At 42.7% G+C, this 23,721-nt stretch overlaps 1 protein-coding gene across 1 annotated transcript in view; it reads right to left on the bottom strand.

Annotated features, from left to right (window-relative positions):
* LOC126355884 (serine/threonine-protein phosphatase rdgC) overlaps nt 1-23,721 on the bottom strand; it is a 1,775,952-nt gene that overhangs the window by 216,174 nt on the left and 1,536,057 nt on the right. Inside the window, exon 12 of the mRNA XM_050006387.1 lies at nt 13,132-13,317. Within this exon, the coding sequence (XP_049862344.1) occupies nt 13,132-13,317 (186 nt within the window). The remainder of the gene's footprint in view (nt 1-13,131; nt 13,318-23,721) is intronic.

Raw genomic sequence — 23,721 nt, 5'->3', positions numbered from 1 at the left:
TTAATTAGGACTTAAAAAGTAAATATAAGTTAAGGTTGATTTTAACTATAAAATAAGGATGTGTGAAATAATGTCAAAAATTATTTTGAAATAATATTATGGTTGATGTTAACCATAAAATATATCTAGACTGATAATTAAGTTACTGGTACCCTTATACCATAAGATAAATAATTGTATTAAGGTTGACTTGGAGCGTATCCTACAGGTAAGTAAAATAATTTTTAAGGTTAATAGGAGCCTAGAAGATGGTTGGTTTGGTGTAGGAATAAGTTTTGAAAAAATCTTCGATTACATTTTAACGTTAAGATTAACCATTATTTGTACCACTTTTTATTTCACACTTGTGAAATTATTTATTTAAATAAAATGGATGGTTCCACCATAATTTTTAATACTTTTTAAATCTTGTTTAAGATTGAGATTAGCCACACTCTTTCTCAACATTTTTGAATGTTTTTTATGATGACTTTGAACCATATTTTTTAATAAAATCTTATGACGTTTTTTAAGTTTAGTTTTAACCTTAAAATAGGTTAACTTTTCAAGATTGGGTGAACCATAAAATAGTTTCATTATTTTCGATTACGTTTTATGGCTAGTTTTAACCTTAAACAAGATATACTTTTGGAAACCTCATTGGGGAGAGTGTGGTTGGTTTGAACCATAACTGTTGATTGTGTTGTATGGTTGTGTTAACCTTAGTTTTGAAAACCCCATTGGTGTTTGTGTGGTTGGTTTTAACCACAAACAAGGTTAAAAATAAAATGAATTTAAGGTGAACTTGAACCATAAATAAAAAATTGAGAATTGATTTTTAAGGTTAAATAGGACCTTAAAAGTTAAATAGAATTATGGTCGAATTTAACCCTAGAAGAGGGGGTGGTCCCAAGTGACCCACATACTACAAACCACAATCTTAAATAAGATTAAGATAATTTTTTATGGTTAATAGGACCTTAAAAAGTGTTGGTTAAGTATAGGAATAATTCTTGAAAAAATCTTCGATTACATTTTAAGGTTAAGATTAACCATTATTTGTACCACTTTTTATTTCACACTTGTGAAATTATTTATTTAAATAAAATGGATGGTTCCACCATAATTTTTAATACTTTTTAAATCTTGTTTAAGATTAAGATTAGCCACACTCTTTCTCAACATTTTTGAATGTTTTTTATGATGACTTTGAACCATATTTTTTAATAAAATCTTATGACGTTTTTTAAGTTTAGTTTTAACCTTAAAATAGGTTAACTTTTCAAGATTGGGTGAACCATAAAATAGTTTCATTATTTTCGATTACGTTTTATGGCTAGTTTTAACCTTAAACAAGATATACTTTTGGAAACCTCATTGGGGAGAGTGTGGTTGGTTTGAACCATAACTGTTGATTGTGTTGTATGGTTGTGTTAACCTTAGTTTTGAAAACCCCATTGGTGTTTGTGTGGTTGGTTTTAACCACAAACAAGGTTAAAAATAAAATGAATTTAAGGTGAACTTGAACCATAAATAAAAAATTGAGAATTGATTTTTAAGGTTAAATAGGACCTTAAAAGTTAAATAGAATTATGGTCGAATTTAACCCTAGAAGAGGGGGTGGTCCCAAGTGACCCACATACTACTGCTGTGGTATGCATGTTTCGTGTTTAACTGGGACACCACTGTTTAAATTCAAATGTTACATAGTTACTGTTGCGCGACTTTTTCTTAATATTTGACATGATCTTGTGGGATGTTCTCAGGGAGTTCAGATCTTGTTAGCACCTCAGGTGTTCGCTAAATGCGGGACTGTTACTTCACATTTTGTATGCGCAAATCGCTTTTCTTACTCCTGAGAAAGAGATAGAATTCTATTCTGTAGGAGAGGGAGTATGAGGAATGTTATTCGGTAGTCAGTGGTGAGCTGGTAAATTTTCTTCAGAAACTTTCTGTTGTTGATAGTGCTTCAGAAACCTGTTACATGAACAAAGACAATCTGTTCTCAATGTGTGAACAAGGTTCAATATTTTACTACAGCACAAATTTGAAGATTGAAAACCATTTTTTTCAGAAATGAACTTTCCTTCGATTGTGCTATTACAACCGTTAAGAATAAGGAGCTCGAAGGTCCTGAGACAGTGGCACAACAATGACATTGGTTAAGAGCCTTTAGGGTCGTTTGCCTCCTTAACAGGCTTTAACAGTGCCTAAATAATGACCAACGAAGGGAGGCAATGCGGGAGCAGCGTTACAACCGGAAATTACATCATGTATCAATCACGCCGAGAATACCTGAAAGACATATAATACGTTCTACAGTTGTTCAACACAGCAAGGGTACACCTCCGAACATTGTATTAAATGAGACCTTACTCAAGCCTTACCACGATCTCTCAAGAAATTCCATGGGAATTTAGAACGCCCAATTATTCAGGCAGAAAAATCATACTTAATAACGTGAAATTAAATTAGTGTCCTATTTGAATTTTGTTCAACGACGTAGTACCTGGCATCGAAGAGTTGCGTTTCAAAACCTCCAAATCATCGTTGCTATAAATTCACACGTTCCGGCAGCAACCGAGCAAATAAACGTTATGGGAAGAAAAAAGTTGATAACATGGTGGCAGTAGAGCTGGCTGCGGAAAACCACGATAAATTTTCCCAATGCTGCGTTGAAGACTTAAAACGCCAATCAGCGTTTTCCATGAAGTGTTTGAACGTGTGTAACGGTGCGGTTTTGTCCCATTTAGTAGCTGCTGTGTCCTTCTGAGGCTGTTGTGTATTTTGAAGACAAAAATTTCGAACATTATCTGTAAAAATTTTATATGGGAAAGGAACTGGGTTTAAAATTCAATTTCTATTTACTTTCGCACTGTTCGTTTTTGTTCCTTTGCTCTTTGTTCTTCTACGAAAAACATATTGACTTTAGATTTCAGTATTAACAATATTGCATCTGACTGGATCACGTTTCACCAGTGTTACTGCAGTGATGTTACTGCTGCGTGTAGTGAACAAGTTAATTTAAGACATTAACATTAATTTAAGGCACAAACTTTGAACACATAGAAACACAGCGTAATTTTCGTTCGTTCATTTATTTTTCTGTTATTTGTATAAATCACTTTAATTAAAAACTCAACTTACAAAAAGTAGGATGTGGGTTGTGAAATGAAATGTACAAACAGTTTCGTGAATACCTCGAAAGGAACTACACACAGTAATCCAAAGATATTATTATTGTTAAAACATAGCAGCTAAATCTAATATAACAGTCGAGACGCTCCGTCTCCATTTTTTTGCCCTTAGCTGTATCAACGCCCCAAGTGGCCAGAAACCAACACTTCTGAATACGACATCGCATGAGTGCGAATTCTAAGGTTTATATTGATTTGTAACCTAGTTTTTACAACAGGGAGGGTATGTGATACCATAAAAATCGACTCTAACTAAAAAACAATGAACCACATTGTGAATATTTAGTTTCTTAAGGATCCTGGGAAATACGAAACGATGGATTACAGGATAGTTTATTAACTATTCTCTTGTAACGTACACATTTACTGAATAACGTCGTTTTTCTCTAATAACAAAAAAATTGCTAGAACACCTCAGAGTTTTGATCGCTAAACACTTTCAGCCAAATCAGTGGATGCGGAACGTAGTAAAATTATATAGAATGTAATACCTATACTATCTGACGTATCAAATAACCCACCACAACTGCAGCTTAAGGAAAAACCACACAGACGTGATAATAAAGCAATAAACATGTTTCCAAATACAGGAGAAACCAATTCCACAACAGGTGTTAAATCTGATCCACAAACGGCAAGAATCTGCAACACATTCGCTTTTAAAGCAAACGTAATTACGTTTACAAAAATATTCGTGTATTAGAAAGTTGAACGAAGCGTACGAAAGAGCCAATCATTGGACTTCATAAAAAATTTTAATTCTTAAGTGAAGTCCCTAACATAATAACAACAGACAACAGAAATATATGCTTCTCTTGCATGAAACGTGTCTACATTTCCTTGATTTTAGAGGAATGAGCTGCAAATGTAGACGTAGTCGAAAGTATATATTCGTGAATGAGTTGTAGCTTATTTCATTGAACGATTGTGATTCAGCTCTTTTTACATTAGTTATTGATAATTCATGTCCCTTGGTAACTTACTAACGCAAGGAACACAAAAATATAGCGATTCCGTTAATTAAGTAGAAAATAACTAAAAACAAACATTATCCATACAACGTATGTGACTGTCTGCTTTCTCGCATATTGGAGTGCTAATGTATCCAGCCGTCACGTAGTACCAATTTTCGCACCAGAGTGTCTCATAGCTGCATTCATTAGACTGTAGTAGCAATATGTAGCCTTTGGCTGTTAGTGAACCTAAATGCGGCTTTGCATATCATTATGCTTGGAGATTGGAATGTGGGTCTGTTGCAATTAGGAATTATTTAACATCTCACCGCAGCATAAGGACCTTGAGAGAAAAAGGGAAAGTATCTCCTTGCCACTTAAGTTACGTCGACCACGACAACAATCGAGTTAAGTTCGACATCTTGTTGGAAAGTGCAGCTTATCAGCGACTATTTCCATATTTCTTTCGATATAACTACATTGAAACATTTAACGATCTTGCTTTTTATCAATAATTTAAAAAAACAATCATCATAAAGCAGTGCTGGTCATTATTTGAGGTTTGTCACTTGAAGTCACATAAAATCAGTTCATGAACACCATTTAACCAGTATAGTACGCGTAATATAGTAGATTTCATTAGCTGCACGGTATCAGTTGTATTAGTATCAATACTTCTTAGTGCGTGATTAGTAGAGTAGTTTCCGTGAATGAGTGTGTGAGTGATTACTGCTATTATTATGGTGTTACGTGACTCGTTGTTACAATATATTACGATATTATCGATCTTACTGTCAACAATCCAACTATCATCAATGCTTTCTTTCATTTTGATTTCAGTTTCTCAGTTTTGTACAAGTAAAAATAAAATATTATTACCGCGTGTTCTTAAAAAAGTCTGTTATTAACGCCACGTTCAGTGTCAGATGCTCACGATCAGTTTTCCAAACTAAAGAGTAATTAAACAGCAAATGCCCGATGTCTGCTTGTTGCCCATTGTGTTACCAAATTAGCAGCATTAGCGTAGGTGATTCAATTGTCAGATTTACGCAGTAAGTATCATATAAAATTCATGTTTAATTATCCATATGTGGATAGGAATTTAAAGTGTAGAAAACTTTGACTGTTCATCTAAAGAAATGATCTTTAGCTAATTTAAGCAGCATATGCATCCCATGGCATGACGGATATGAGCTGTGGCATGTTAGTTTAAATACACACATATCTGTACATTCGTCTTTGATTAGCTGTAGTTCCACAATGCTCTACTTCCAGTCTAAATTACCCGGAAAATTTTGCATGATTCGTCGTCTAATGTCACGTTCAGACTTCATTGTCAAGTTGCGGTTCCTCTCTCACTCGTACGTAGTACGGAATTTCCCACAAGGTGTCACGTGAAGCGGAACTCCAGCATAGAAGGAAGCTAGGAGTATTGTGTTATCAATAGAGGTGAGTCACTTTGAACGTTGCGTAGACATTGAATATCAGCTGAGTGAAACATCCATCAGAGACATATCCGCTCTTCTGAGACTACCCATGACGACTGTTGGTTAAGTCTCGGGAAAGTGGAAACGGGAAGAAACAACGACAGCTAAACCAAAGCCATGCTGACGTCATGTACTGACGGGTACAGACCGTTGGGCATTGCGGAAGGTGGCTGTAAAAATCGCATCAAATTAGCGGAAGGAATCACTGCAAGTGCTGTCAGGTGCCCTACTGAGTCCAGATGAGCGTACGGAGTTATTAAGGATGGTCGAGCAGCTTTGGAATGATGAATCACGCGATACCCCGTGCAATTCGATGGAAGGGTTTAGTTTTCGTGAATGCCTGGAGAGGCTTACCTGCTATCTTGTGTAGTCCGAAGAGTGAAGTACGGAGGAAATGATGTTACGGTAAGGGGGTGTTTTACGTGGTAAGGGTGTGTTCTGAAGAAAACGGTAAACTCAAAGAACAGAAGAAAATGAACACATTTTACAATACTTTATCAACATGTGTAAGACGCCCCCGTACCATTTATTGATTTATTGTTGATTATTACAGGGTATGTAATCTGGCTGATTGGGAAAATAGGCGTAGGAATTTCATATGTGCCAAGTTATCGAGGGCGAACTTACTACCAACTTACATGTGTCGAGAAGGAGTATTCTGAGCCTGAATCTAGAGTCGACGTCCTATCTATTCACCCACACTCTTCTATAATTCACCCCCTCCCAAAATACTTTAACAATAATGAAGACGTTATAACATGCGAACATTTTCATACGACACAATTAGTTTATCCACTTTGGTTGCAGAACACCGCAGCTGTTTTCGTAAATTACACTCTAGGAAAAAATCCAACCAGCCACAAGTTTTCTTGAAATCATTTTATTACACCGTTACTAGTTTCGGGCCCGAGTCCATAGTCAGATGGTAGCGTTGACTTCTTGCACGTTTTACAGTTGTGTCCTAATATATAACAAAATGAAAAATCTTTTGCAAACTATGCAACACGAAAATTTCTTTATAATTTAGGACACGTATGTAAAACTTGCAAAACTTCAGCGCTAACATCTGACGATGGGCTCCGGCCCGAAACTACTAACGTTATAGTAAAATCATTTTTCCAAAAACTTGTATCTGATGGCAGTATTTCCTACAGTGTAATTTACAGTTAATTTACTCTACTGTAATATCAAGTATCACATCCCTTCTTGTTCTGAGAGCACTGACACTGCAATTACAGTCACTCATTTATCACGAGCTTGTATGAGTTTAAAATTACCGATAGCTCACTGCACGATGGCCATTTGATAATACAACTCCCGAATTAATCTTTAGTTGCAACATCCACACTTTCCTCACACACGCACTCATCCTACTCGCATGATGGCTCTGGTGAAACTCTATAGTCTTTCCACAAATATTGCTTGACTTTTATGCTCCGATCGTTGGAAGTGCGAGCATCCAGGACCTGACCTGCAGGCATACTCCGGCTCGACTCACTCACTCTTTAGCGCCAAACGATCTCCAGGCACCAGTATCTCCCTTCTATAATTATGTACTGTAGCGAAGAAGCCTAAGGGTAGATCCGACCCTTCAGTCATCGTATCGATACCTGTAACCTTACACTGTCCTAAAGCAGCATCTGTGGCCGGCCAGCGTAGACGAGCGGTTCTAGGCCCTACAGCCTGCAACCGCGCGACCACTACGGTCGCAGGTTCGAATCCTGCCCAGGGCATGGATGTGTGTGATGTCCTTAGGTTAGTTAGGTTAAAGTAGTTCTAAGTTCTACGGGAGTGATGACCTCAGAAGTTAAGTCCCATAGTGCTCAGAGCCATTTGAACCATTTGAACCAACCAATCATTTGTGGACAGTAACATTCCTGAAATGGACTAGTCTGTCAAGATTTCCGTACACAATACCCTAAAGAAATTTTTTTGAATGAGTTAGGACGTCGACTTGGCTCCATACTCCAGCGTGCAAATCACTGTCTTATATGTTTTCGATTGTTGATGGAGTCATAGATATTTAGGTACCTTATTACTAGTATCCTCAGTGGAGTAAAAGCCGTCATAAAGGCAGGGGTACATACAAACCATATAAATTTCTACTGATAGACATCTGGATGCTTTTGATCATATTGCGCATATCTGTTAAAAGGTAAACTTAGAAAGCAAACGTAGGATTTCAGATAGTAATCTTGGGGAACTGTCACAGATTTCAAAAACATTTATTTGCGATGTATTGATAATTTCGGTATTGAAAAAAATCGGATCTTGAAATGGCCAACGAAAGCAAACATACGACGCACAATTTTGAAACGTAGGACAAATATAGAGCAAATTTGAGTTTGGTACCGGCAATATGTCAGCGAACTATTTGTTTGTATAGCTCCGGTGTCCAACAGATGTCACGTGGTCGCAGCAGTAATCGGGAACAAGAATTCTGAATTTTATCAAAGAGATCCCGTCTGCCAATTAATTAAACTTATCGTGACGGGCTAAAATGGAAACGAATATGAGCCACACAGCTATTATATCCGAAACTTAACGACTGCTATGGATCGTTGAATTTTACAACACCAAATATTAACTAGGAGTACATAAATTTATATACTGATTTCTTGGATGACACCGTTGTGCGACATCAAGAATTTTTATCTCTAATTGCTCGACGGCCTTATGCGTGAATTTTAAAATTCTCTGCAAAAAAAATGGCATGAGATTAGGAAACTATCGTAATATTGATTATATCGCGAAGGAACATTTTCCGAATATCACAAGCTACAACATGTAGTTTTTCATTAGAGAGACACATGTTACGAATCAGAAATTACGTGATTAGAAAAAGAACAACGCAGTTTCCGTGGTTCGTCACTACTGTGCTAGCATTCTCTGATCTTTTCAGCGCAATGTTTAGAAAACTGTCTAATCACGTCATTTCTGAATTCACTTCATGCACGCCTTATTCGAATAATGTGTTGCACCTGACAAAAAGTCAGTACACGTATAGAGGGTTATCTGGCACGCCGGAGGTGTGATTGCCTCCACGTATTGCGTCACTTCATTCCTTTAACTGCGGGACTGTAGGTCAACGGCACACCAGCCAAACCTAAAATCACCTTCTGGCCCAAACGAAATCATTAAAGAGGCCCATTATGTCAGTTTGACCTTTAACTGCGGGACTGTAGGTGTAAATACACTGTTACTTCCCATAATTCTCTACAGTGGAACAGAACATCTCACACATGATATTCATTTTGTATCCCTGTGCGAAATGGCAAGAACCCTTAAGCACTAGCATGCGTCATGACCTATTTATTGATTACAGGCTTCAACCCCGGATCACTTTCAGATCAATTACTGTCAAAAAGCGGTTTGGCCGAGACTGATAATACTTGTGTAGCATGTAAAGTTAAACTTAAGGCTGAAGTCTGAAGCCGATAATCATCAAAATGCTTTGTTGTGCAGAAGATAACTCCGTTAAATAACATGATTTCACGTTCGTCCAAGCGAAGCACGTTATTCACAAAATATTTGAAAAGTTCAGCAGTGACCCAAGCAAACGAGGGTCGTAATATTGCAAACATAGAACGAACTGTGAGTTGCCTGGTAGGGCTATTCTGAGAGTGTCTTCCACATAATGTGGCATACATTGCATTATATGTATCCGCCTGGTACCGCCAACACAAACCAGGAAGACTTCTGTGCAGTTACTTTCTCCAACATTAGCACTGCCTTTTCAGCAAAAAGAGGTACCTGATGATCTATCTTGCAAACAAAGAACATCGACGGTAATTATTGCCTAAATCAGTGTACCAACAAGAAACTAAAAGAAGAAATTTAGTCTGAAAAATTATGTATACTTTCAAGCGCCTTTATGTATGTTTTCAAACGTCAGCTTGTATATTCACTGTCTGACAGACAGTTCAGCACCAAGAAGATGTTGTCGGATGTTAATTTTACTTCGTACACGTACACAGCATCCGCGGGTGTGTACGTCACTAGCTTAGCGCCCGCTGAGTCGTTCGCGTGGGCTGTTTGGCCTGCAGAGAATTTTTCTTTGTTTTTATTTGATTGAACTTTTATGTTGCTCACAAACTGATACACCTTCTAAACTTTTCACGCTAATGAAGACCAAATAAGCATGGTCTTTTCGGAATGTACTTCTGACCAAAATGCGGTTCTGGTAGCTGGAGTGCAAGGTGTTTCTTAATCACCCCTTTTGCGTTCTTGTGGGGATAGTTCCATAGCAACTTCCATCCCTAACAAATATTTGTCTATATCTAATTCGGAAGTGAAATAAAAATTTTCATAATTTTAGCTTTAAACTTACTTCATTTAAATGAAAATTTTATTAAATGTTTTCATCCCTGAGGGGTTGAATTTTCAGAAACACTGATACATGTTTTTTTTTCCAACCAAGAAGTCAAATACCAGGTGCCATAGAAATAGCCTCAAAAATCCGTCAGTAGTTCTTTAGTTATTATTTATTTTAAAGTAAGTTTCACCCACTATTTTACCTCGTAAGGGGTCGAATTTCTAAAAATTCAGAAACACATATTTTTTTAATTTTCTAACTAAGAAGCCAAATACCTGTTTTCATAGTTCTAGCTTCAAAATACGCTCAATATCGAAATACTTTCAGAAAGCCTTTCATCCCCTATTTCACTGCTTAAGAGCGGAATTTCGGACAACCCATTCTCAAACGATGCCTACAGTATATAACCCACAGCTTCTGCATGGTTCAAGTTTCTGTCCTTAGCTGTTCGGGCTGGATGATGATGAGTCAATCACTCAGTCAGTGAGTCACTCTGTCAGGACACTGCCTTCCTTATTCGGGGTGTTTCAAACAGGACTTAACAACTTTAAAAATTCATATAAATTTATTGAAAGAAGATATAGAACGGGTTTAGTTTCATTTTGTAGGGAAACACATCAAGATTTTTTACCATACAGTATAGATGTTGTATGTAGCCTCCGTTGGTAGTCCTGCACACATCCCGTCGGAAGTCAATTTCTTCCCAAACTCGCTGTAGCACTGCAGGTGGCAGCGTAAATTTTTGATCTAAGTTCAGGTAGAGAAGCCGGCACAGGAGGCACAAACACGATATTTTTGAAGAATGCCTACGAAAGAAAATCGCGTGGTGTCAGGTCTGGTGGACCTGTGGCCGATACAATTGGAGCATCGCGGTCAATCCATTGACCTGGAAAGCGGCCACTGAAAAAATCCCGGACGTCGGCCAGGTAGTGGGGTAATGCACCATCTTGCATGAAATAAACTTTTCGTTCTTGGTCGATTTCTTAGGGATGATGACAAAAGGCTGCCTCACACGCTCAACGACGTCGTCAGATGTGCCTGGACGACCTGATCATTTCCTGTGTCTTACCGAGGATCTTTTTTCTACAAAACATTTATGCCATTCATAAATTGTAGCCCTACTAGGAGAACCTTTAACGTATTTGAACTGTTGTCGCCGACTTCGATTTTTCAAACTAAAACAAACAGCTACCACGCTCGGGTCCAACGGAGGCACCCATCTTCAACAAAACTGCCGCTAGCGCCCCTATATAGCGATTACAGAATGGCCACCATCAATCATTAGTGTTGTTCGATTTTAGCGTTGGTACAAGGACCGCTTTGCTATATAAGGAGTGTGAAGAGCATCAAATGTTGGGTGAAAACTGTGAAGGACACGGACACACCAAGTATGCGTTTGAGACAGAGTTATCAGTAACTGACAGAGTATGAAATGTGCCACATTGTTGGCCTCCATTTGAGGGTATGGTGTAACCGTGCAATATCCAGATTTGTGGGGCACTGAGTTGTGACAGTAACCTAATTTTTGGGCTTCAGTAGGAACTAAGGAAAGCTATACTCGTCATAAAGGTTCCGGTTGACCATGTTTGACCACCACAACGAGTATCATCGCATTCCCCGCCAAGCACATGGTAACACCTTCACAACTGCGTCTATCATCAGTTAAACATGAAACGACATCTTTAATTATTTTTATTAAACACTGACCTACAGCATTTTCCCTGACCAAGGCAACTCAGACTTAACCTATTCATTTATTACCCACAATATACAAGCACAACGCATTCTGACTGCTATAAAAGACATCTGGAAGACTAGTGCTTTATCTACACACCCTATTTTTCCACGTGATCTCCATCCCGTTCTATGGCCTTCCTTCGGCGGGAAACAAGGGCGTGTATTCCCCGTCAGTACCAATCCTTGTGCTTGTGGTGAAGGCAGTGCTTCGTCTTCAAAATATCTTCGACTAATGGCATCCTTTAATGGCCCAAACACGTGAAGTTCGAGGGCCCTAGGTCAGGGCTGTCAGGTATGACAGCCGCGGATGGTCTCCCCGCCTGCTGCTTATCGTGAAGCTCCACCGAACCCCGTTTCTGATGATCTCACCCTCCGTGATCAGCGACTAACTACACTTTTGTCGACAGCACATGCTTCATAGACTCTGAACGACCACTTGTGAATATTCCTCACAGTTTCTTTCTCTGCAGTGAGGAATTCAGTGACGGGACATTGCTTGTAACGTACATCACCTACAGTCGCCATTTTGAAACTATTCCGCGGTTACGCTATCTTTCGGAAGTAACAGAAATTTGGTGCCCTCAATCAGGAGACTTCATATAACACATAGGTAACGTTTCGCGTTCGTAGCATTGCTTTCGGCTGAGGAAAAAATGTGGTGCATTACTTTCAGGGAAACCCCCGTAAATAACACATATCTTTCATCATTCTAAAAATAAAAGTGTTCCAAGGAAATGATTCGACAGTTTAGTTAGGTAATAAAGCTGGTGATAATGTTTGGGACACGGGTTGTGGTGGTGGTGGTGATGGTTCCTATTGGACCAAACTGCTGAGATCATCGGTCGCTAGACTTACACACTACTTAATCTAATATAAAGTAACTGACGCAAAGGACAACACACACACACCCATGCAGGAGGGAGGACTCGAACCTCCGATGGGGGGAGCCACGCGAACCGCGGCAAGGCGCAGAGACCGCGCCGCTACCCCGTGCAGCCGCTCGGTCTAGGGCGTCTGCGTGGCTAACCAGCGCAGCAGCGTGGTTTTGGGCGCCTTGCCACGGTTTGCGCGGCTCCTCCCCCCCCACCCCGTAGGAGGTTCGAGTCGTCCCTCAGGCATGTGTGTGTGTGTGTGTGTGTGTGTGTGTGTGTGTGTTGTCCTTAGCATCAGTTACTTTATATTAGATTAAGTAGTGTGTAAGTCTAGGGACCGATGATCTCAGCAGGTTGGTGCCATAGTAGGGGGGGAGGTGGTGAGTGAGACAGACAACAGGGGGAGGGGGGGGGGGGGAGCGAAGGAACTAGCTAAAGTCTAATACGACCCAGGGGTAATGGTCGAAGGAAGAGTGGGAACCTCTGCTCTAGTGGGTCGTCACGTGCGATACTGCTCCCAGAACTGCACGTGCTGCAGCTGCTGTACGACGGCCACGGCCCCCGCCACTGTGCCACTGTGCCGCCACTGACCTTGTTGCCGTGCGTGAGCTCGTAGCCGCCGGGTTTGCACTCGTGCGAGCGCACGATGAACTGCAGCTTGTGCTTCTGCAGGAACTTGTCCGTGACGTCGGGGCCGAAGTAGGTGCCGGCGCCGCGCAGCGAGTTGGGGACGCAGCCCTCCGCCGGCTGCGGGTCGCTCCACAGGATGTCGAACACCTGTCCAACCAGAAGAGGCGCTCGCTGAGGAACTACATTAAAGGGCAAGGACGCTAAACAGGTGGATATGTATCTCTGTCTATACGGGGATATGCACTTAGAAGAATCGTCATGATAGGTCTCTGTTATACAATTACATCTGCATCTAGACGTGCATTAATTATCTGCAAGTAGCTTTATGGCATGAGGCGGGCACTTCGTGTATCATTGTCGCTCCCTACCTTTCTTACTCCAGTCGCGTGTGATGCGTGACAAGGACGATTGTTGGTAGCCCTCTGTGTCAGTTAAACCCTCCCCCCCCCCTCAATTTTACCATCATGGCATTTTCGCAAAATATACGTGGTAGGGAGCAATATATTGGTTGACTCTGTTAGGAACGTACGATATCGGGATTCTACCACATCCCTCATGAAGCTACTGAAGTTGGATGAACATTTCCACCTTTCGCGGCTGCTAAGCGGATGTATGAGGAAATACTCTGCTCTTCTTTGGTTCTTCTCCATTTCTTCTGTCGTATCTGTTAAAAGTCCCAGACAAACGCTACATATTGATGTAACATACTATGTAAATTGAATCTATTTATTTAGTTATTAACTTATGAAGTAAAGACCTGAATAATATTGTTATATAGTAGATAGCACATTTGTGATTTTCTTTCTCATATCATACAAATTCAGATTTATTACCCGTACATTTTCTGTTTTGAAAATTTTAGAAAAGATGAAAATAAAAAGTAAGTGCAAATGTATATAAACAATTTTATTTACAGAATGAAATTTTCACTCTGCAGGGCAGTGTGCGCTGATATGAAACTTCCTGGCAGATTAAAACTGTGTGCCGGACCGAGACTCGAACTCGAACTCGGCACCTTTGACTTTGGCGGGCAAGTGCTCTACCATCTGAGTGCTCTACCAACTTTTTTTTTTTACACTTTTTTTTATTTTCAGATTGACTTGGTATATTTCACGAGAATTCAGACAACCATAGTCAAATCTTCATTTAATATTAGCTGCAAAAAGAAAATCAACAAATTAGTTGAAACACAAATAAAACATTACTTCTGATGGGGAAGACCTACCCGTTATCCCACCCGTATGAAAAGAGAAAAAAAAATTACGAAAAAGTACAACAAGTGAGGGGACTCAAGCTCAGGGAAGAAACAGGAATCACAGGGGAACTTAACCAACACCTTGACGGTTAAACACAAGAAAAAGCATATTCGCAAAAAGCGTTCGGTATTGTGGTAACCGCTGCCATTTCCAATGCGCAGTTGACAAGTAATGGTGAAAAACGCGGGGATCTGGGTCATTACCGCCTTCAATGACGTAGTGGACATAGTAACCCAAGAGCCAGACAATCGTGTTCGTTTTCGTCTGAGGAAAATAAGAGATGTCCGGATGTAAGAAGATGTCGTCTGGGAATGCGGTTTCAGGCCCTCTAGTAAGAAAAGCTAATTGACGGCGGACCCAGAGCCAATGATCCCGTCCGCAAGCAACTAGCCTGTGAAGTAAGGTGTCAGTTTGATGACATTCCTCATACTGATCAGTCGGACGAAGGCCAATACGAAAAAGACGATCACCAGTAGGTATCAGACGGTAAATGACCTTATACCACGTTGAAACAATCTCCATCGGCAAAATGGGAAGACTAAGATGAGACCAGACCGTTTTCCATGACGTTGACGGGGAAGCAAGTTCAACAGAAGAAGGGAAACATGCTGTACCCCAACGGATTTGTAGCATGTTGGTAGTAATATGCGTCATAGAAAGTATATCAGCACCCAGAATACCGACAAGTACAAAGTATTCACGAATGTGCCGCAATTTAGGATTAATCCGTCCAACATCAACAGGAGGGGTCAGACTGGCCGGCCGGAGGCGGGAAAGTAAACGAGAGGTGACTGAATGCGGAGCCCGCGTACAGGTTAAAACATTGCGGCGGGCAAATAAGATGGACGTCTTCACTTTGATATCTGAAAGACCCAATCCTCCAAGCTTCCGAGGCCTGGCCACAACTTCATACCGGACACGGAAGACATGGCGGCGCCACAGAAATCGACTAGACAGCTGTTTCAGCCTGCGGGCCATCATCGCGGGAAGCGGGAAAACCTGCGCAACGTAGTATATTTTACTGAAGACATAGGTCTCTAAAACCCGTGCCTTGTGAAGGAGGCTAAGGGAACGGCGGTCATGTTCAAGGATCGCCCCGTGAACACGACTCGTAACCTCACGCCAATTTAGTGCCGCCATTTTGATCGGATTACGATCCACTATGATCCCCAAGGTCTTATGGCGATCGACAACCGTCGCCCAAGGAATGACGACATGATCAAAGCCTCTCAACGGCAGGAACGTGCATTTGCGATCATTAATGCGAGCACCAGCAAGACCACAAAATGAATCCAAGGTATCCTTAAGCCGCGGTATGTCCTCGGCATGTCGTACTAAAACCATGACGTCATCGGCGTATGCACGGACTGCAAAAATTTCCCCCAATATATTCCAGCCACGTAATTGCATGGTGAGATGGCGAAGTAAGGTCTCTAAGGATAGAACAAAAAGTGACATGGATAAGGGGCTTCGCTGGGGTAATCCCCGTCTGATCGATATCCGGGGGGTAGGGTGACCGTTCACAATCACCGAGACACTGATACCGGTAAAAAGATTAGTTAAGACATGTCGAGCATCATTATTAAAGCCGACAGCGGTGAGCACTCTCGATAAAAAATCATGGCTGACGCGATCGAACGCTTTTTGGAAATCAAGAAAAAGCAAAGCCCCTGGGATATTAGCGGCAGCCGCCACCGAGATTACATCGCGACATTCGAGAACGGAAGTCAGTATCGTGCGTCCAGGCACACAGCTTTGGTGGGCGGCAATAATGGTATCGAGCAGCTTAGAGAGACGGATATTAATTGGTCGAGCGACAAGTTTATAATCAAAGTTAAGGAGAGTAATAGGACGGAGGGAATCATCCTTAGGAATACCATCTAATCCAGGCGACTTGCGGGACTGCGATCCTGCAACAACATCATATATGTCATCCTTCTGAAAGGGACGCAGAAAGGCGTCGTTTAATTGAGGAGTGACGACCCGAGGCAGCAAGGAGGTAAAGTCGTCAAGAGAGGTTTCCGCCGGGACATGAGTATCGTACAGATCAGTAAAATAGGTGTAAACGAATTCAGAAATTTCACGGTGAGAGGTGACCACGCGGCTGTCAGCGGTTGTGAGGGAGGCAAGGCACCCACGTTTCCGGCGCGACCGTAAACGGACTAGATGGTAGAGTGACGTCAGTTCCTCTTGTAGAAGGGAACGTGGTTGAGACCTCGTCCGCAGGCCCTCCATTTGAATGCGTTTGAGCTGCAGCAATTTGGCTTTGATGCGCTATATATCAGTAACCCGTAGGGGAGCATGCGTAGCACTATCGTACAGTTGACGTAAGACAGAATAGTAAAATTCTTGCGTTCGTCGACCTTCTGCCACCTTCGCAGCCCCAAAACGCATGAGAGCCCTACGGATGTGTGGTTTTGCATACAGTGTCCACCATGCCACGATAGACGGGTACCGGTCCATAGTACGAGAACAACGAGTCCAAATGTCCTCCAGGACGATACCAAGGGAGGTATCTTGCAAATACGCGATATTGAGCATCCAAGGAGGACGAAACAATTTTACCGGTTGTCGCTCGTAATTAAACGTAACGGCTACAGCGAAATGATCAGTAAAACAGGCTGGTATCACATCAACAGCCAGAAGTTGCCCACACAAGGAATCGGAAAGGTAAAAGCGATCGAGGCGACTGCTAGACGTGGGAGTAAAGTAGGTATGTCGCACAAGTGTAGGATAGCGAGAAACCCACACGTCACGCAGGTGCAAGGAGCGCACAAGGTCGTCGAGTTCTTTACTGAAATTAAAATTAGGAGACTGATCTACCGGCCGTAGAACACAATTGAAGTCCCCACCTAAAATTATCTTTGTCGAGGATTTACGAAGCAGGTAAATGACTTCTTCTTTATAGAAACTCGAACGTGCGGTAGTACAACCCGAACCAGAAGGGGCATAAAGAAGGAGTAAACTGAGATCATAAAACGTGCACCCGATCCCCCTTCCACTGTCGAGTACTTCGAAATTCATCAACGGAATGCCTTCTCTATAAAACAAGGCAGTGCCCGTAGAAAGTTCGGAAGCGACATTCAAAAACGTCGAGAACCCAGGAATGGAAAACTGGTCGAATAGGACTTCCTGTAAAAAAACAACATCTGCCCCAGACTGATAGATAAACTGTCGCAAAGCGGCGAGCCGAAGCTCAGAACATATTCTGTTAATATTCAGAGTAAGAAATGTATATGCTTTCATGGAACTTCAACCCAGAAAGAAGAACAAAGATCGGTAGAGAGCCGTCAGCTGACGGAGCAACATACAAGTAATCATACCAGAAACAAGCGCTGAACCACAGAGAGAAAAACTACGAAACAGAACCCTCATCTTCCCACTGCTTTTTCTTCGGCCGTGACGCGGCTCTCTGTGGCAGTTTACGGATTCGACTGCGGCTCCGCGGTGCCGACGCTGCAGCGTTCGGCTGCGTGGGAGCATCATGTAGACATTCCGTGTCAGATTGCGGGAGAGAGGCCTCTACATCCCACTCGTCCGCAGACATGGGTTCACGGTGGGACAGTTGGTGAATAACAACGGGATCCACTGGCTCTGGAGAATCAATCAGTTGTTTGATGGGAGGAGGCTGTGACCCAGAGGGGGTGACAGAAATTCCAGAAGGGGGATGCGAAACAGAGTCAATAGGAGAAGTGTCAGAGAGAACCGGAGAAGACACGTGGCAACCAGAAGCAGGTTCCGTCACGGGCGTCTCCGAAGAGGCTGCCGCGGCAGCAGGAACAACGTCAGATAAGGTGTCAGGGAGCTTCTGCAAAGGCGTGATAGCACCTGTGGCTTCCTCATCCACGATTTCCGACTGAGAAAGAGAGTCCTTTACCGGAGGCCCATCGGAAGGGCGAGCCAATAAGGAAGATTCATCAGCCGCATCATTCTGTGTTCGCCGACGCTTGTTGTGAGAAATCAGCGCGGGCACATCGGATTTAAGGGCAGCAACATCCCCACGCAAGGACAACGGGGGAAAATCACGGCCGTTGTCGGGCAACGGATCACTGCGCCCTCAGTAACAGTGAGCGATTCAGTCCGAGATCCTTGCGGGAGAAGATCAGCTAAAGTCAATTTTTTACGCTGTTCGTATGTAGGTTTTAATACCACCACACGCCGCGGACAATTAGTACGGAAATGACCAGTTTCATTACAATAATAACATGTTCCTTCCTGGCCACTGTACGTGATATGGACCCTATAACCACATACCTGTAGGTGAGAAGGAATAGGTTTTTTGACCACCATTTCCACCGACCGAATACCACTATATACCTGTAAGCGGTGCTGAGCAGACCAGCGTTCCTTTCGAATATGGCGTACGTCCCCATAAGGAAGCAAAACGGACTTCAGAAAACAGTCGTCAACCTCGGGCGGAAGGTTAAATACCCGAACATTCGTATATATCACTTCTGCATTTGCCAAGAGAACCATACTAGTGGAACCATCACGGTGCGTAAAGGGTACCTGAGAACCATGACGAGAAAGTAGCCTATCAACCTGGAGCGGGTCAAGAAACTTAACAAAAAACACATATAATTCGCTGTCGAAATATGCGGTATGCACCTGATCAGTAGTGACCTTAACTGTATCGACTAACCAGTCATGTATCTCCAAAGAACCGGGCTGGACGTGACGCGTGGATTTGTCAAAGGTAAAACTGACTGTACCTGTACGCGGAACTTTCGTGGGAACCATGGTGGACATCACGGCGAGAGACGACGCCGCGACAGGAAGGGCCGCACGAACACCAAACACCAGCCGACAACCAGCGATGCGACGCGCACGGAGACCAACACGGCACTAAACTGACAGGAGGAAAACACGCTGCGCTACGGTAGAGGCGGAACTAAGAGCACAACCTAGTCGCCCGACGCGCGAAGCGAGAATGACGAGCTACCCAAGCACGACTCACTACCAAGTCCGGCACACAGTTTCAATCTGCCAGGAAGTTTCAATTTTGTTTACACTTCTAACTAACTTAGATAACGATTATAAATAAGACACAGAATAGGTGGTGGATGTATTTTAAGTTAAAATTAAAAGTGCATTTAATGGAAGCAACAAGAGCTGGAACTTGATTTAGATATGATGTGGCAGTTCTTCTCGTTATATCTTCTATGTGTCTGGTTACATGTGTTGCGTATGGTCTCTTGACTGTGGTAATAATTAATAATATGTATATTAATTAGGTTTTAATGTGGTTCCGAAATTAAGGCTACATTGGAAATTGGGAGTTCATTTACAGTGTCATAGTCAGATGCATCAGGTGCGAGGGCTCGGCAAAACTTCGAGTTAGTCACACCTGATGCAGCGAAAGAAGAAGAAATGTTACATCTTAAGATATGTTACATGCTGTAACAACCACCTACATAGACCAGAATGAGATTTTCACTCTGCAGCGGAGTGTGCGCTGATATGAAACTTCCTGGCAGATTAAAACAGTGTGCCCGACCGAGACTCGAACTCGGGACCTTTGCCTTTCGCGGGCAAGTGCTCTACCAACTGAGCAACCGAAGCACGACTCACGTCCGGTGCTCACAGCTTTCCTTCTGCCAGTACCTCGTCTCCTACCTTCCAAACTTTACAGAAGCTCTCCTGCGAAACTTGCAGAACTAGCACTCCTGAAAGAAAGGTTATTGCGGAGACATGCAAGTTGGTAGAGCACTTGCCCTCGAAAGGCAAAGGTCCCGAGTTCGAATCTCGGTCGGACACACAGTTTTAATCTGCCAGGAAGTTTCACCTACATAGATAGTTACATTTTCAGACTTATTCGTCTTAATGTCGGAGAAATGTAGCGTATCTTTTCTATGTTCCTATGCTTATTTCGTCTTCTCTTCCTGTGTGTGATATATAGCATCCGATTCAGTGTCTGTGTTTGAATTAGTGGTATTTACAATGTACTGCTGATCTGTCAGATGTGGAACCTGTTTTCCTCTCGCCTATGGCCTCTCCTGTTTGTAAGTGCTCGGGATACTTTGTCTGCGATGTCGTTTACAGAGTCCAGTCATCTTGTCTCCGTATTAACTGTCCTATTTCATAGCTTCCTAAACTTGGTCTTCTATGTCCTAGCACATAGCAGATGAGCAGTATGTGTTCAGGTGTGTCGTCCACTCCATAGGTACAAGTTCGAGTCTGTTTTAGGCCAAATCTGTGGAGATGCACAGGAAACGGACCTTGGCCCGTGAGAAAGTGCACCATGCCGCGTGTTGGACTTATGTACTTCAAATTCACCTGGTCTCGGATACTGGGGACGAAAGCATAGACTCATCTTCCCTTATTAGTTGTGTCGCGTTCTGTCTCCCATGTATCAGGTCTCCGTTTGTTTCATGTCGTTTATCTTTTGTTCAGTTATTTCTTTTATTTTGTCACGTGTTCCCCTCTTCAGCCAGTAGGCAGCTGCTCTGTGGCGAATTGTAATATCTATAGGGAAAAACTCTCAGTATCACACACAGTGCCTCACTCGAGGTTGTACCGAAAACCATTGAGATTCTGAGTAGAACATTCCTCTGACTGCGCCTCATAACGATTTTATGTGTACCTAAGCACAATCGATGTGCCCAAGCACTAGCCATAAGACAAGTTATTGACGCAAAAAGTGCTGTGTAATATGTCCTCATCGCCTGTAGGCGCAGTCTATAGTGCACAGACTTGTAAGTTTATGCATTAGTTTCGTCACTTTAGCCTGGCATGTTGGTTAAAGTGTAAGTGTTCGAGAACATAAATGCGGAGGTATCTTGTCATAGCTTACCTTTTTATATAAACTCAATGTGGAGGGGGAGAAAGGAACGGAACTCATTATATTAACTGAGTCGGGACATTATACGGAATAAGAAAATACGTGCCGGTCCTGGAGTGGAACTCAAGATCTTATGTTACTAGGCGCTCCAATAACCACTGTACAACCGGGACACAGTGTTTATCGCAAAGGCGCGCTCCCCGGTCGACACATATTCCCACATAACGCCACCAATTTTCTGCCCCTTTTCATGCCCTCCATGTTCACAAATTTTTTTAATTGTTGGAGATCGAACGTAAATTTGCACCCGCACTGAAGCTTGTGGATTCACTCTTATTGTAATAACAATCTTTCACTGAAAGCAGAGATATGTGCAGACATTAAAGCAGTTATTCAAGTATACTGAAACCGTTTCTGCTCTACAACTCCTCCTACTGTAGAGACATTTTTATATCACTGACTTATGCTTATTAAATTAAGCTGAAAGTCAATAATATAGTAAAAATCATCTTTTTAACGCTGTGTATGTAGCTATGGTTTTATTAAAAAAATGTGTAATATTTACAAAGCTCTTGACATGCCCCATTTCACTCTGTACGCAAATTGTACTCTAAATTATACATGGAACAAGCAAGTAACCAAACTTCATTACCAAGTATCACTAAACGTTGACTTATGAATGTAAAAAAGATTTAACGAAACCAGGCAGTCATTACCTGTTGTCCTAGCACAGAGATGACAGTAAAATGAATTAAATTTCAGTTTTTATAGCTGTAAAAATTGCACAATTACGTAGTTCAAGTTGCTGCTTTAACTACACTCCTGGAAATTGAAATACGAACACCGTGAATTCATTGTCCCAGGAAGGGGAAACTTTATTGACACATTCCTGGGGTCAGATACATCACATGATCACACTGACAGAACCACAGGCACATAGACACAGGCAACAGAGCATGCACAATGTCGGCACTAGTACAGTGTATATCCACCTTTCGCAGCAATGCAGGCTGCTATTCTCCCATGGAGACGATCGTTGAGATGCTGGATGTAGTCCTGTGGAACGGCTTGCCATGCCATTTCCACCTGGCGCCTCAGTTGGACCAGCGTTCGTGCTGGACGTGCAGACCGCGTGAGACGACGCTTCATCCAGTCGCAAACATGCTCAATGGGGGACAGATCCGGAGATCTTGCTGGCCAGGGTAGTTAACTTACACCTTCTAGAGCACGTTGGGTGGCACGGGATACATGCGGACGTGCATTGTCCTGTTGGAACAACAAGTTCCCTTGCCGGTCTAGGAATGGTAGAACGATGGGTTCGATGACGGTTTGGATGTACTGTGCACTATTCAGTGTCCCCTCGCCGATCACCACAGGTGTACGGCCAGTGTAGGAGATCGCTTCCCACACCATGATTCCGGGTGTTGGCCCTGTGTGCCTCGGTCGTATGCAGTCCTGATTGTGGCGCTCACCTGCACGGCGCCAAACACGCATACGACCATCATTGGCACCAAGGCAGAAGCGACTCTCATCGCTGAAGACGACACGTTTCCATTCGTCCCTCCATTCACGCCTGTCGCGATACCACTGGAGGCGGGCTGCACGATGTTGGGGCGTGAGCGGAAGACGGCCTAACGGTGTGCGGGACCGTAGCCCAGCTTCATGGAGACGGTTCCGAATGGTCCTCGCCGATACCCCAGGAGCAACAGTGTCCCTAATTTGCTAGGAATTGGCGGTGCGGTCCCCTACGGCACTACGTAGGATCCTACGGTCTTGGCGTGCATCCGTGCGTCGCTGCGGTCCGGTCCCAGGTCGACGGGCACGTGCACCTTCCGCCAACCACTGGCGACAACATCGATGTACTGTGGAGACCTCACGCCCCACGTGTTGAGCAATTCGGCGGTACGTCCACCAGTGTTAAAGACTGCGATGGAGCTCCGTATGCCACGGCAAACTGGCTGAAACTGACGGCGGCGATGCACAAATGCTGCGCAGCTAGCGCCATTCGACGGCCAACACCGCGGTTCCTGGTGTGTCCGCTGTGCCGTGCGTGTGATCATTGCTTGTACAGCCCTCTCGCAGTGTCGCCCTAACCGCCGTCTGCTTCACGTCTGCTGTGCAGCGAGCTACCTTAATTTAAGTATTATCTGTATTTTTCTTACTTGTCACTTCTACTTCTGCGTGTTTTTGCTTTTAGGAAGCTTTAATAGTAGAGTGCTATTAAGTGTTCCATAGATCTCGTGTTTGTTTTGAATACAGTCAGAGAGAGTCCCTTTAGTCAGCCATAGTGCCAGTAGTGCCAGTGTCGCCCTAACCGCCGTCTGCTTCACGTCTGCTGTGCAGCGAGCTACCTTAATTTAAGTATTATCTGTATTTTTCTTACTTGTCACTTCTTCTTCTGCGTGTTTTTGCTTTTAGGAAGCTTTAATAGTAGAGTGCTATTAAGTGTTCCATAGATCTCGTGTGTGTTTCGAATACAGTCAGAGAGTCCCTTTAGTCAGCCATAGTGCTCGT

Source organism: Schistocerca gregaria, chromosome 3 (genome assembly GCF_023897955.1).
Source record: "Schistocerca gregaria isolate iqSchGreg1 chromosome 3, iqSchGreg1.2, whole genome shotgun sequence".
Taxonomy (NCBI): domain Eukaryota; kingdom Metazoa; phylum Arthropoda; class Insecta; order Orthoptera; family Acrididae; genus Schistocerca; species Schistocerca gregaria.
The sequence above is the reverse complement of the archived record's forward strand: the minus strand, read 5'-3'. Positions and strand labels throughout refer to the sequence as shown.